This window comes from Hyperolius riggenbachi, chromosome 9 (assembly GCF_040937935.1).
Source record: "Hyperolius riggenbachi isolate aHypRig1 chromosome 9, aHypRig1.pri, whole genome shotgun sequence".
Lineage (NCBI taxonomy): Eukaryota > Metazoa > Chordata > Amphibia > Anura > Hyperoliidae > Hyperolius > Hyperolius riggenbachi.
This window is the reverse complement of record NC_090654.1, coordinates 26,909,119-26,924,437: the sequence shown is the minus strand read 5'-3', so window position 1 is coordinate 26,924,437 and position 15,319 is coordinate 26,909,119. Positions and strand designations below refer to the sequence as shown.

General features: G+C 47.8%; 1 protein-coding gene across 4 annotated transcripts in view; it reads left to right on the top strand.

The window, feature by feature from the left end:
* The window catches only part of ITGA10 (integrin subunit alpha 10), a 174,722-nt gene that overhangs the window by 140,029 nt on the left and 19,374 nt on the right, over positions 1–15,319 (top strand). For all 4 annotated transcript variants that reach the window (XM_068252234.1, XM_068252233.1, XM_068252235.1 and 1 more), the window contains 5 exons: positions 299–383; positions 3,940–4,053; positions 6,512–6,598; positions 8,417–8,530; positions 14,087–14,182. In XM_068252234.1, coding sequence (XP_068108335.1) covers positions 299–383; positions 3,940–4,053; positions 6,512–6,598; positions 8,417–8,530; positions 14,087–14,182 — 496 coding nt within the window. The remainder of the gene's footprint in view (positions 1–298; positions 384–3,939; positions 4,054–6,511; positions 6,599–8,416; positions 8,531–14,086; positions 14,183–15,319) is intronic.

Genomic DNA, 15,319 nt, shown 5'->3' with positions numbered 1-15,319 from the left:
TTCACAAAGCTTATTTGACAGTGGAGGGCGGAGTTCGGCCTTCACAAAGCTTATTTGACACTGGAGGGCGGGGTTCGGCCTTTACAAAGCTCATTTGACACTGGAGGGCAGGGTTCAGCCTTCACAAAGCTCATTTGACACTGTAGGGCGGGGTTCTGCCTTCACAAAGCTCATTTGACACTGGAGGGCAGGGTTCAGCCTTCACAAAGCTCATTTGACACTGGAGGGCGGGGTTCAGCTTTAGCCTTTTATAATAAAGGATCCACAGAGAGTCTGATTGATGATCTTCTGTTTGCAGTGAGTCCAGTCTGAACAGGTATGAAGTGCAGCCGGTCCCGTGGCCGACCCGTCACTCCGGACCCGAATTCATCACCAGGTTCAAGGTAATGGAGATACGGAGGTGGGAATATTGCCGGGTGCAAATTAAATAACACCATGAAGTCATAGGAATTGGAATGAAACAGGAATAACATTAACACACATATAAGTAGATATAGGTACAGTGGTTATGTAAGTAGTTACATAACACCTGTATTGTACTGTCTACGTTTTGGTTTCAGTGAATTTTATATAGTAAATATAGAGAAAACTACTCCAGGCATTTTCCATCTTTACTGCTGAAGCCAATCCTGATGTAATTTCCTACCTTACTCTTTTTTTCTACAAGAAACTGCACTGTCATATCTAGCTTGCTTTGTAAACACATGTGAGCACAGCATAGATTGTATTTCAGCAGCTTCTGCAGAGGGGTGAGGTGTATTTGCCTTCTCAGCCTTTTACACTGATCTGCCCTCAGCCAATCATTGAGGAGCAGGAATGTGGGAGGGGGAGATAAGCTTCCCTCTCCCCGGCAATGTACCAAATAGAGCAGGGATGACCGAGATAAGATTCATTACAGCAGACACATTTATGATTATATTGGAATGCTTGCAATGCAGGATCAGGATGTAGACTACATAATAAACACAGAGCAGTGGGTAATGGAATTTGTTTTCGTGGCTGACAATCCAGCTTTAACTACTTGCCGACCGCTCCACGCCAATTGGCGTGAACGCAGCGGCAGCCCCAGGACCACTCCACACCGATTGGCGTGAATGGCTGGGAATGGGGCTAGCAGGAGATCAATCCGCCTTCAGTCTCGCAGCGGCGATTGCCGCTCGGAAACTGTTAGATGGCGATCTGCAGCAGCGCTGTACTGGGGACAGCCGTGTGACACGGCTGTCCCCCTGGGACACAGGAGAGGAATTGGCTCTCATAGGCTGAAGCCTATGACAGCCGATCACCGTCATTGGCTTGCTGGGGGGAGGGAGGGAGTTCAGGAAAAAAAATACGTAAATCGGTACATTTATTTAAAAAATATTAAACAAATATTTATAAAAAATAAACATTTGGGGAGTGATCAGACCCCACCAACAGAGAGCTCTGTTGGTGTGGAGAAAAAGGGGGGGAAGATCACTTCTGTGCTGAGTTGTGTGGCCCTGCAGCAAGGCCTTAAAGCTGCAGTGGCCAATTTAGGAAAAAATAGCCTGGTCACTAAGGGGGTTTAACACTGCGGTCCTTAAGTGCGATGAACAGGAGGGACCCTGGAGGCAACACACAGTAGAAATACATTTAGACAACATAAATCAGAATCGTTTAGTTCACCAAGCAAGACTGGGTCCTGCCCAAAATTGGGTTTATCACAATACATAGCTCAAGTAGAGGATAGAGATAGAAAGATAAGTGCACAACATGCAGTTAACAAAAGCAAGAAACAACAGTATACATCACACTAAACGGTTCCCAAAATGTGACATGAAAAGTCAGATCAGATAGTCTTGTGGGCAGGTCTCGTTGACTGCAACTTGGGGGTGGGGACTAAACAGTGAAAGTAGGTGAAGGGTGTTCAGGAGGCTGACAGCCAAGGGAAAAAGAGTTCCTGTGTGTAGCAAGAGGAATGGAGATGCTTTCCTCTTGGTCATTTAAATTAAGGCACAGCCCCTCCCCCCCCCCCCCCCTTAATTCGAAGAGGCAGATGGAGCAGGTTTTAGGAATCTTTCAAAGCTAATTATAAAAAAAATAGACAAAATCTGTTTGAAACTCATTCGGTTGGGTGCAGGGTGAGCTGAAAGAAGCCCTGAAACTGCGGGCAACATTAAAAACTATTCCCCCTCCGAGTTGTAGCAACAACGGGGGAGACACGTAATTTGGGGTCTGGTTATTGCCAACACACGAACTACAGAGAACTCTTGATAAATCCCCTTGCGCTGCCACAGTGCACCCCTCATCCTGCTCCCGTCCCCTGGAATGTTCTGCGCCTGCGCAGTACTAGTGTATATCCGCAGAACACTCCAGGGGACGGGAGCGCAGCGGGGGCGCGCGCGCATGTGCAGAAGACCTCGACTGGCGGCAACTTTCCGGATTATTGGCAGTCATAACGCCAGAATGGAGGTGAGGAGGACGGCAAGGGACTCAGCGCTGCTCATGGTGCAAGCCCCGGGTAAATATAAATTAAGCCTAGTGAACCATCACACTTACATTCTACTATATATGTCACTACAGTACATCTTAAAGGACAACTGTAGTGAGAGGTATATGGAGGCCGCCATATTTATTTCCTTTTAAACAATACCAGTTTTCTGGCAACTCTGTTGGTCTATTTGGCTGCAGTAGTGTCTGATTTACACCAGAAACAAGAATGCAGCTAATCTTGGTAGATCTGACAATGTCAGAAACGCCTGATATGCTACATGCTTGTTCAGGGTGTATGGCTAAAAGTATTAGATCAGCATATGATTAGCAGGATAGCCAGGCAACTGGTATTGTGCATAAGGAAGTAAATATGTCAGCCTCCATATGTCTTTTTACAGTTGTCCTTGCTGCAGCACTACTGATTATCTCTGTAGCTATACCGCCACCTGCTGGTCATTTTACAAAGTGGCATTAAAATAACATTACACATTTGTGACATAAAAAGCAGCTTGCCTCGGAGAGCCCTTAGGGATTATTAGCAAACTTTATTTCAGCTAACTTAATTGTAAGGCCACATACACACATCAGACCATAGTCTTTTGAAAATGAAAGATCACAGACCAATCTTACCACCCTTCATGTAGTATGAGAGCCATACTCTACACAGTCTTTTCTATGGAGCTGAACTCCACATCAGAAAAAAATCTTTGCAAGATGCTGCACACACAGATGCTGTACAGACACAAAAGATCAGTATCTGCAAAAGATCTGTTCCTGCCAAAAATCCATTCCTGCAAATTGCAGTGATAGTCTATGAGATCTGCAGATCATCATACACACATTATTTAACTGACATTCATCTGCAGATCAGATCCACCAGGATGGATTTTCAGATCTGCAGATGATTGCTTGATCTGCAGATGAATGTCAGTTAAATCATGTGTGTATGATGATCTGCAGATCTCATAGACTATCATTGCAATTTGCAGGAATGGATTTTTGGCAGGAACAGATCTTTTGCAGATACTGATCTTTTGTGTCTGTACAGCATCTGTGTGTGCAGCATCTTGCAAAGCTTTCTGTCTGATGTGGAGTTCAGCTCCATAGAATAGACTGTGTAGAGTATGGCTCTCATACTACATGAAGGGTGGTAAGATTGGTCTGTGATCTTTCATTTTCCAAAGACTATAGTCTGATGTGTGTATGAGCCTTAAGTATGTCATATACACACAGTATAACTGCACAGTTTCTAACAGAGGTCGGGACAGGAGATACTACCGTATGAAGTTTGGCTGGCTTGCATGCAGGTTTCATGCCAACCGCAAACTGGCCCAATCCAAACCGAGAGGAAGTGCACTTGATTGGCCTAAGTCAGAATACAATTTGCATTCAATTTGCATAAATATTAGCATCTCATTGAATATCACTGCTGGAGAGGGTGCAAGAGGGAAGGTGGAAGCCCCCTAAACCTCTGTTTGTGTTTGACAGGTGCAGAATGCGGAGTGTTACCCCCTGTACAACTTCTCTGTGCACATCCACACCCCCTCCATGGGCTACGGCAACTCCTACTTCATGACCGTCTCCAGGATCATCTCAGAAAACGTAAGACACGGCAATGCCTGGAAAACACAGCCCAACTCTGCGCTGTCCCGCCTGCTTCCAAACATCACAGCTACCATGAGAACTTTCACTTGTTTTGCTGTGCAATGAGCACAATAAGGCCTGGATCCCACTAGGAGCGCTTTTCTGAGCGCTTTGTGATTTGCTAATGTATTGCTATGGGTGGGATCTCACTGGAGCGATGTGATTTTATAAAAATCCCCCATAGCATTGCATTAGCAAGAGCTTTTTCAAGTCACTAGCGCTTAGAAAATGCTCCTAGTGGGCTTGAGCCCTAATAGTGGGCTGAACCAGAACTTCAAACAGAAGACGCATTAGGGCCTGTACACACTGAAACTCGCCAAGCGCAAACGCAGTGCGATACGAATGCGTTTTTTAATCAAAATTCCACTTGCGATTTTTGTGCGCTTGCGATGCAATTGTGATTTTACTGAGGCCATCTTTTCCTGGTTTCCTGATTGTTTACCTAAAAAACGCAATGAAAATCACATGAATTGCATTTTTCCTGCCCTTTAAAAACGCAAGCACTTGAAAAGCACAGCAGTCACCGCAATTTAGTTTTTCTAAAACGCATCGCACCACTGTGGAGAGATCATCACAATTTTCATCATTTTCCAAAAGGCCTTGCGATTTAAAAAACGCATGCGATTTAAAAAACGCAACCAGTGTGTACAAAGCCTATTAAGGCTAGATTCACAGTGAGAGTTGCGCTTGGTCCCACCTAAAATCGAAACCGCAAGTATTTTGCTTTTTTTGCGCCCCCCCCCCCCCCCCCGGTGCTCCACTGCGCGCTGCGTTTCTAGTAAAAGCGCTTTTCCAGAGCAGTTTTGTAATTCACTCCCTGATGCAAGTCAGGAAGTGAACTCTCTGGCCCGGAAAAGGATAAATACAATGTATTTATTCAAAAAACCGTGAACGCAATCGCCGCATAAAGCGGTTTTGTGAGTGTGTAGCACTCTTCCTCTACATTCCATTATAGCAAAAACGCCCCAGAAATGGTGCACGAACCGTGCTATGAACCTTCTCATAGAGATTCATCGCACAAGCGTTTTGTGGAATTTAACTACCTAAAGAATGCCCCACGCCAAGGGGCGTGGGCGCGGCGGCAGCCCCAAGACCGCCTAACGCCAATTGCCATCAAGTCCTGGGGCTCTGATTTGCAGGAGATCGCGCGCAGGCTGCACTACAGCAGCGCTACAGCAGCGCTGTACTGGGGACAGCCGTGTGACACGGCTGTCCCCCTGGGGGACAAGAGAGCGATCAGCTCTCATAGGCAGAAGCCTATGACAGCCGATCGCATGATTGGCCGGCTGCAAGGAGGGAGGGAGGGGAATAAGGAAGAAAAAAAAGAGCACATTTTTGTTGAAAAAATGACATATAAATATTTATTAAAAAAAAAAAAAACACCTGGGGGGCGATCAGACCCCACCAACAGAGAGCTCTGTTGGTGGGGGGGTCACTTGTGTGCTGTGTTGTGCGGCCCTGCAGCTTGGCCTTAATGCTGCAGTGGCCATTTTAGCTAAAATTAGCCTGGTCTTTATGGGGGTTTACCACTGTGGTCCTCAAGTGGTTAAAAATCGCCTGCGCTCGAAAAAAGCCAGAAAACGCCCCTAGTGTGAACGAGTCCTTACAGCGGGAACAAACTGGGAAAGCAGCACTGCATAAACTGCACGTTCTGTGGCACACGCTGAAGCATAGTCAATAAAAACTATGCTTCACTGTACTGTTAATGCCAGTGTTATGCGGTAACTCCCAGCATGCAGTGTGTTGGGTTACCGTACTCCGTCAGAGCACACCGCAACATACATTCTGTGACCGTCGCATTGCTTTTGTATTGCAATGTGACATTTTGCATTGCAGTGCAGTCGTTAAGACTTACCGCAAGTCTCCACTGTGAACGTGGCCTAAAGCCCAATACACACTTTCAGTTATGATTGCTCGATCACCGACCAATATTACCACCTCCGTGTAGTATGAGTGTCAGCAGATATTGAACACTATGAGCAGATTGTGTAGGTCATCTCTCATACTACATGGAGGGAGTAAAATCAGTCAGTGATTGGCCAACCATAACTGAAAGTGTGTACCAGGCTTTAGGGTATGTACACACTCATCCAATTTTAATTGACCAATCACTGTCCAATTTTACCACTTGCATAAGTATGGAGGCTTTGCAGTTGAACTCGAAAAGTTCAGAAATGTACATTTATCTTTAGAACTACCAAATTCCGACTGACCATCTTTATAGATCTCCACCAAATGGGTTTCATGTTATTGGAATCATCTTAGTGGCATATGGAAGTTATAGTAATAATGAAGAGAACCTGTCATGATATCTGTATAATGAGGTGTGCTAATAATGTGTTTGATAAAGATGGTAAAATATGAATTTATACTCTCTGCTAACATTTATATCTTTCCTTCTCATTCCGTATCTCAGATTACCTGCGTGCTATCCAATACCACCCGACCGACCATGGCAGCGCTGCCCATTCACCCTGAGGACCTGCGGCACGCCCATATAGTGGTGAGGATATAAGTATACATTTATATAGCTCTGTCCTGCCCTCACCACAGTCACACACTATTATTATTATACATTTATATACAGTAGCTCTGACATATTCCACAGCGCTGTACAGAGATCACTGATCCATTCCCATCAGTCTCTGAACCAGAGGAGCTTACACTCTAATGTCCTCACCACAGTCACACACTATTATTAGTATTACATATTTATATAGCTCTCCCATATTCCAGAGCACTGTACAGAGATCACTGATCTATTCCCATCAGCTTCTGCACCAGAGGAGCTTACACTCTAATGTCCTCACCACAACCACACACTATTATTATTATACATTTATATAGCTCTGACATATTCCACAGCGCTGTACAGAGATCACTGATCCATCCCATCAGTCTCTGCACCACAGGAGCTTACACTCTAATGTCTTCACCACAGTCACACACTATTATTATTATTATACATTTATATAGCTCTGACATATTCCCCAGCGCTGTACAGAGATCACTGATCCATTCCCATCAGTCTCTGCACCAGAGGAGCTTGCACATTGTCCCCACAGCAGTCACATGTAACAGCCCTCCTGCCACTCTGGCTACTATAACTGCTTATCGTATCTTCCATAATTAAACTTTAAACTGCTATACCCATGCGACCACCAAGTTCATAATGAAAAGAGAGAAATTGGCAACGCTCCTTTTGTTACATAATCTGTTATGAAGCTGGATAACAGATTACACAACAAAATGTTGTTGGCAAAAGAGTCCTGGTGGCAGTAAGGTACTATGAGATCACATCGAAGTGCTCTATTTATGCACTCTGCAGGGGAGGAGCGGGAATGTCAGGAGCTCTGCAGGGGAAGGGCAGGAATGTCAGGAGCTCTACAGGGTAGGGTGCAGGAATATCGGGAACTGTGCAGGGGAGGGTGCGGGAATGTCAGGAGCTGTGCAGGGGAGGGTGCGGGAATGTCAGGAGCTCTGCATGGGAGGGGCAGGAATGTCAGGAGCTCTGCAGGGGAGGGGCAGGAATGTCAGGAGCAGTGCAGGGGAGGGTGGGAATGTCAGGAGCTGTGCAGGGGAGGGTGGGAATGTCAGGAGCTGTGCAGGGGAGGGTGGGAATGTCAGGAGCTGTGCAGGGGAGGGGCAGGAATGTCAGGAGCTGTGCAGGGGAGGGGCAGGAATGTCAGGAGCTCTACAGGGGAGGGTGCGGGAATATCGGGAGCTGTGCAGGGGAGGGTGCGGGAATGTCAGGAGCTGTGCAGGGGAGGGGCGGGAATGTCAGGAGCTGTGCAGGGGAGGGGCGGGAATGTCAGGAGCTGTGCAGGGGAGGGCGGGGATGTCAGGAGCTCTGCATGGGAGGGGCAGGAATGTCAGGAGCTCTGCATGGGAGGGGCAGGAATGTCAGGAGCTGTGCAGGGGTGGGGCAGGAATGTCAGGAGCTGTGCAGAGGTGGGGCAGGAATGTCAGCTCTGCAGGAGAGGGTGGGAATGTCAGGAACTCTGCAGGGGAGGGTGGGAATGTCAGGAACTCTGCAGGGGAGGGTGGGAATGTCAGGAACTCTGCAGGGGAGGGCGGGAATGTCAGGAGCTCTGCAGGGGAGGGCGGGAATGTCAGGAGCTCTGCAGGGGAGGGCGGGAATGTCAGGAGCTCTGTATGGGAGGGGCAGGAATGTCAAGAGGTGTGCAGGGGAGGGGCAGGAATGTCAGGAGTTTTGCAGGGGAGGACGGGAATGTCAGAAGCTCTGCGGGGTCCGCCACAATAATGTAATTATTTCTTTTCATTGTCTCTCAGAGGCACAGTAATCTCTCTCCTCTTTCAGAACTGCACTAACAGCCTGTGTGAGGTCATTACCTGTCACATTCCTGTTCTACACCGTGACGCAGACCTGTCCCTGTCCATACTGCGGATAATAAATGACCATTTCTTTACCAATGTGAGTATCATGACGTATCTCACCAATATACCGAAGAATATGTACCTGTCAGGAGGTAGATGGACAGAGCAATGTTCTGCAGATCTCTAGAGAGGCCAGTAATGGGATAACCTGCAGAATATATACAATATGTATCTGTCAGGAGGTAGATAGGACAGAGCAATGTTCTGCAGATCTCTAGAGAGGCCAGTAATGGGATAATCTGCAGAATATATACAATATGTATCTGTCAGGAGGTAGATAGGACAGAGCAATGTTCTGCAGATCTCTAGAGAGGCCAGTAATGGAATAATCTGCAGAATATATATAATATGTATCTGTCAGGAGGTAGATAGGACAGAGCAATGTTCTGCAGATCTCTAGAGAGGCCAGTAATGGGATAATCTGCAGAATATATACAATATGTATCTGTCAGGAGGTAGATGGGGCAGAGCAATGTTCTGCAGATCTCTAGAGAGGCCAGTAATGGAATAATCTGCAGAATATATATAATACTAGCCAACCCGCGTCGTAGCATACGCCGCATCTATCTATCTAATAGAGTACGTGCCTCAACCTTGAAGCAAGAAAAAGTAGGCTTTCCATGAGAAAATGTATGCGTGCTCAAACACCAAGTTTAACCCTAGCAAGTCTGGCTTTTCAAATCCGGCCTAATTGGCTATTCATGAGGCAATGCTCATGCAAATATGCATTTGCTTTCGCATGCCAAACTATGCAGGGTCCAAAAACCAATACCGCAAAGCAATTGCCCTGCGGGAATTAGTTCATGCTACATTAGCACTATCCAGGAGCGCCACGGGGAGGATTCCGAATGCCCCCATACAACCGGGGGACTGCGGGGTCCCAGGCTCTCTCACTGCCTGGGAACCACAGCGGCACCCCGGAGGGGGAGGCTGGGTGGCGCAGCTGCCCCCCCAAGTGTGGTCAGCGCCGGGGAGAGCCAACCGCACCCACCTCCCAATATTAAAAACGGGCACTTACTTTAACATCCGTTGCGTTCTGCAACATGCACATTAACTTGGGGGCACCACATGAGAAAGGAGTGAAGCATGGGTCACCCCGAGCTTTACAGCTCAGGGCTGGATCACATACAACACTCCGGGGTGGGGGGAGGACAGGCGCAGACAACTCACTCCAGGGCTCACACCACCAGAGCAAGCCACCCACCACCTGCCTCCAAAGGATACAACTGCAAAAAATGCTTTCCATGAGAAAAATTTTGCGTGCTCAAACACCAAGTTTAACCCTAGCAAGTCTGGCTTTCCAAATCTGACCTAATTGGCTATTCATGAGGCAATGCTCATGCAAATATGCATTTGCTTTCACATGCCAAACTATGCAGGGTCAAAAAACCAATACCGCAAAGTGCTCTCTCGCTGCCTGGGAACCACAGCGGCACCCCGGAGTGGGAGGCTGGGTGGCGCAGCCGCCCCCCCCCCAAGCGTGGCCAGTGCTGGGGAGAGCCATCCGCACCCACCTCCTAATATTAAAAACAGCCACTTACCTTAACGTCCATTGGGTTCTGCTACATGCGCATTCATTTTCTCATGGAAAGCATTTTGTGCAGTTTGTATCCTTTGGAGGCAGGTGGTGGATGGCTTGCTCCGGTGGTGTGAACCCTGGAGTGAGTGCGCCTGTCCTCCCCCCCCCCCCCCCCCTCTGGAGTGCTGTATGTGAGCCAGCCCTGAGCTCTAAAGCTCGGGGTGACCCATGCTTCTCTCCTTTCTCATGTGGTGCCCCCAAATTAATGCGCATGTAGCAGAACGCAATGGACGTTAAGGTAAGTGCCTATTTTTAATATTGGGAGGTGGGTGCAGACGGCTCTCCCCAGAGCTGGCCACACTTGGGGGGGGGGGTCGTCCGCGCCACCCAGCCTCCCCCTCCGGGGTGCCGCTGTGGTTTCCAGGCAGTGAGAGAGCCTGGGACCCTGCGGTCCCCCCAGTTGTATAAAAAGGGGGCATTGGGAATCCTCCCCATGGCGCTCCTGGAGGCCTGGAGCACACCAAAAACTGCTAGCAGATCCGCAAAATGCTAGCAGATTTTGAAACGCTTTTTCTTATTTTTCTGTAGCGTTTCAGCTAGCATTTTGCGGTTTTGTAAAGCGTTTTTGGTGTAGTAGATTTCATATATTGTTACAGTAAAGCTGTTACTGAACAGCTTCTGTAACAAAAACGCCTGCAAAACCGCTCTGAACTGCCGTTTTTCAGAGCGGTTTGCGTTTTTCCTATACTTTACATTGGAGGCAGAAACGCCTCTGCAATCCAAAAAATGCCTCACCCCGGGAGTATGCGTTTCAGCAAAACGCCTCCCGCTCTGGTGTGCACCAGCCCATTGAAATACATTACCCAAGCGTATCCGGAGCCGCAAGCGGATCGCAAAACGCTGCCGAACCGCTCTGGTGTGCACTAAGCCGGATAGTGCTAATGTAGCATGTAGCAGGGTGACTGCTTTGTGGTATTGGTTTGTGCATGCATTTGCATGAGCATTGCCTCATGAATAGCCAATTAGGCCAGATTTGCAATGTCAGACTTGCTAGGGTAAGGCCTCTTTTCCATGGACTGTTGATAGGCAGTGAAATGCCTCTCAAACTCTCACAACTGCTCACTGCTGCCTGGTAACTGCTTGCTGCTGCCTGGTAACTGCTTGCTGCTGCCTGGTAACTGCTTGCTGCTGCCTGGTAACTGCTTGCTGCTGCCTGGTAACTGCTTGCTGCTGCCTGGTAACTGCTTGCTGCTGCCTGGTAACTGCTTGCTGCTGCCTGGTAACTGCTTGCTGCTGCCTGGTAACTGCTTGCTGCTGCCTGGTAACTGCTTGCTGCTGCCTGGTAACTGCTTGCTGCTGCCTGGTAACTGCTTGCTGCTGCCTGGTAACTGCTTGCTGCTGCCTGGTAACTGCTTGCTGCTGCCTGGTAACTGCTTGCTGCTGCCTGGTAACTGCTTGCTGCTGCCTGGTAACTGCTTGCTGCTGCCTGGTAACTGCTTGCTGCTGCCTGGTAACTGCTTGCTGCTGCCTGGTAACTGCTTGCTGCTGCCTGGTAACTGCTCACTGCTGCCTGGTAACTGCTCACTGCTGCCTGGTAACTGCTTGCTGAGCACACAGCTCAACAGTCCGTGGAAAAGAGGCCTTAAACTTGGTGTTTGATCACGCATAAATTTTCTCATGCAAAGTACTTCTTCTTCTTGTTTGAAGGTTGAGGCACTTACTCTATTATATATATATAGATGTATCTGTCAGGAGGTAGATAGGACAGAGCAATGTTCTGCAGATCTAGGTCAGTGATGGGATAATCTGCAGGCCAGGAGGTAGACTGGGCAGAGCGATATTTTGCAGATGCAGAGAGAAGGGGTCTTGTCTCGGTTCTGTCTGGTAAGAAGAGGCGGCAGGGCTGAAGGGATTGAGTTGCGGACGTGTAACAAGATGGCCATTGTGTGTGCAGGAAGAAATTATCTCACACCCTGCTGGGGGAAAAACAGGAAGAAGTTATTTACAGATCTTCAAATCCCATCAATTGCCGCTTTATTATGCGATACTAGCCGCCAGTTCTCTCTCTGTCTCGGCAATTGCCTCAGCATGATGAGGCTGCACCAGTCAGCAAAGCATGCTGGAACATTTTGAAGCCTCTGGGCGGCCATATTGGTTTACCTCAGACAGGTCATTTGTGATTTTTGTATATGTTACGGCCAGAACCCGTAGTGTGGCCACTTCGCGTTCTGGCCAGCCACTTCGGGTTCTGGCCGGCCAATGTGCGAAGTGGCCTCAGCGGAGCGGCCAATGTCAGAAATGTAATTACTACACTAAGCTACAATGTATTTTACGGCCGTCTCGCTGTGGCCAAATGTATAACAACTTGCTTAATTTCATTAAATATAGCCGGCGGCAATGTAATAGATGAAGCCGCCGGCTTTCGCACTGCCTCCTCTCCTCCTCCCCTGCCTCCTATACGATACGGAGCAGCCGGCGGGGACACGCGTGTCCCCGTGAGTCGTTCGTCGCAGCAGGGGAAGCAGAGCACTCGCCCTGCAGGAACGGCAGGATTCCCCTGCTGCGATGAACGAATCTCGGGGACACGCGTGTCCCCGCCGGCTGCTCCGTATTGTATAGGAGGCAGGGAGAGGCGGGGGGGAGAGGAGGCAGTGCGAAAGCCGGCGACTTCATCTATTACATTGCCGCCGGCTATATTTAATGAAATTAAGCAAGTTGTTAAACATTTGGCCGCAGAGAGACGGCCATAAAATACATTGTGGTTTGAAATTCATGGTAACAGAGGCGCCAAAATAGAATAAAACCATTTTAAAATCAGTTTAAAAGGAGGTGGGTTGGTGGGAACCACCCTCAGGTATACAAGGACCAGCCAATGAGTCACTAATATATACAATATAATATAATTTATTATGAAATCTCCAGGTAAAATACATTGTAGCTTAGTGTAGCAATTACATTTCTGACATTGGCCGCTCCGCTGTGGCCACTTCGCACATTGGCCGGCCAGAACTCGAAGTGGCCACACTTCGGGTTCTGGCCGTAACATATACATTAGAAGGTGAATTTTCATTTTGGGACCTTTCCGTGGATACCAATGAAGTTAATTTACATTAAAATGTATCAAATTAACTTTTGACAAATTGCACACTTTTTTTTCCTGCAAAGCGCGATTTTTCTATGTGGCCATTGACTAGCATTGAAACATGAATCACACTTTGCAAACAAAAAAGTGCAGACCTGCTATCCGACTTTAAAGGGAACCTGAGGTGATAGAGTTATGGAGGCTGCCATATTTATTACCTTTAAACAATAACAGTTGCCTGGCAGCCCTGCTGATCTATTTGCCTGCAGTAGTGTCTGAATCACACCAGAAACAAGCATACAGCTAATCTTGTCAGATTTGACAAAAAGGTCAGAAACATATGATCTGCTGCATGCTTGTTCAGGGGCTATGGCTAAAAGTATAAGAGGGAGAGGATCAGCAGGGCAGCCAGGCAACTGATATTGTTTAAGGGAAATAAATATGGCAGCTTCCATATCCCTCTCTCGGGTTCACTTTAAGTCAAGCACCTGATCTGCATGCTCCAGTGTTCTCCCCAGGCTCTTTTAGCTGGGTGCTCCACCCGGCTAGTTTTGGTGAGCAACCGTCTGTCATCGGCTCACCTCCTCCTATGCTGTAAGCAGAGTTGCTTGCAGAAGCACCGGCCCTGCATTCTCTCATCTTGCCCCGCCCGGCTACTTTTTCATGCCACCCGGCTGGAAAATAATTCTGGGGAGAACACTGTGCTTGTTCGGGGTCTATGGCTAAAAGTATTAGAGGAAGAGGACCAGCAGGACAGCCAGGCAACAGGTATTGCTTAAAATGTAATAAATAAATATGGCAGCCTCCATATCCCTCTCACTTAAGGTGTCCTTTAAAACATAGAAAAGTCACAATGAACGTATACGTACGCATATAAATCACAGCGCTATGTAAATACATTAGATCGCAATTTTGTATAATGGTATATCGCCGGCCTGAAGTGGCGTTCCTGCGGTCAGAACCTGATTGTTTTCTGCATCATTGTCTTACAGGCAAAGTTTCGATCTGTTAAAGTGGTCACTGAGTTTGTCCTGAACTTTAATGAAGAAGGAGGCTTGTTCAGTGACAGCACACGGCACAGTACGCAGGTATGTTCAGTGACAGCGCACGGTACAGTACGCAGGTATGTTCAGTGGCAGCACACGGCACAGTACGCAGGTATGTTCAGTGACAGCACACGGCACAGTACGCAGGTATGTTCAGTGACAGCGCACGGCGCAGTACGCAGGTATGTTCAGTGACAGCGCACGGCACAGTACGCAGGTATGTTCAGTGACAGCGCACGGCACAGTACGCAGGTATGTTCAGTGACAGCACACGGCGCAGTACGCTGGTATGTTCAGTGGCAGCGCACGGCACAGTACGCAGGTATGTTCAGTGACAGCGCACGGCACAGTACGCAGGTATGTTCAGTGACAGCGCACGGCACAGTACGCAGGTATGTTCAGTGACAGCGCACGGCACAGTACGCAGGTATGTTCAGTGACAGCACACGGCACAGTACGCAGGTATGTTCAGTGGCAGCGCACGGCACAGTACGCAGGTATGTTCAGTGGCAGCGCACGGCACAGTACGCAGGTATGTTCAGTGACAGCGCACGGCACAGTACGCAGGTATGTTCAGTGACAGCACACGCCACAGTATGCAGGTATGTATGGGGGTGTAAAGGGGCACTCCATCCTAAAGAGTGATGGACTCTACTGCAAAGCTGCATTTGTGCTGTAGTTTTTGTCCAATTTTCACCCAGCTTTTAGTTTTAGTTCCTCTCTCTAGCCCCTCCATTGGATGTTCTCCTATCTCCAGAGCGGGATCATCTACCAGGCAACCTAGGCAGGTGCTTAAACCACTTCCTGCCCTATGACATGAAAATAAGTCTCTGCACTCCCCTCCCTACAAAATCCTAGATAACACTGTTTATTTTTCCTGAGCTGATAACAATGCTACACAGTTGTAAATGAATGACAGCAAACCCCTCTCTTCCTCCCAGGGAATTCAGTGGCAGGATTCATGTGTAAACAAGTGTAAAACAAACATTCAAGGAGCAGACAGATGTAACAAAGAGGGTAGGGTGTATATACAATGTGTTACTAATACATATTAAAACAAATGAACTGTTTAATTAAACAGGAGAGATAGACAAATAAAATGTGTGGGTTTAATGTACAATAGAAAGTGGATAAATTGGGTATTTTTTCACTCTTTTCCTTATTTTCCTTTTAAAATAC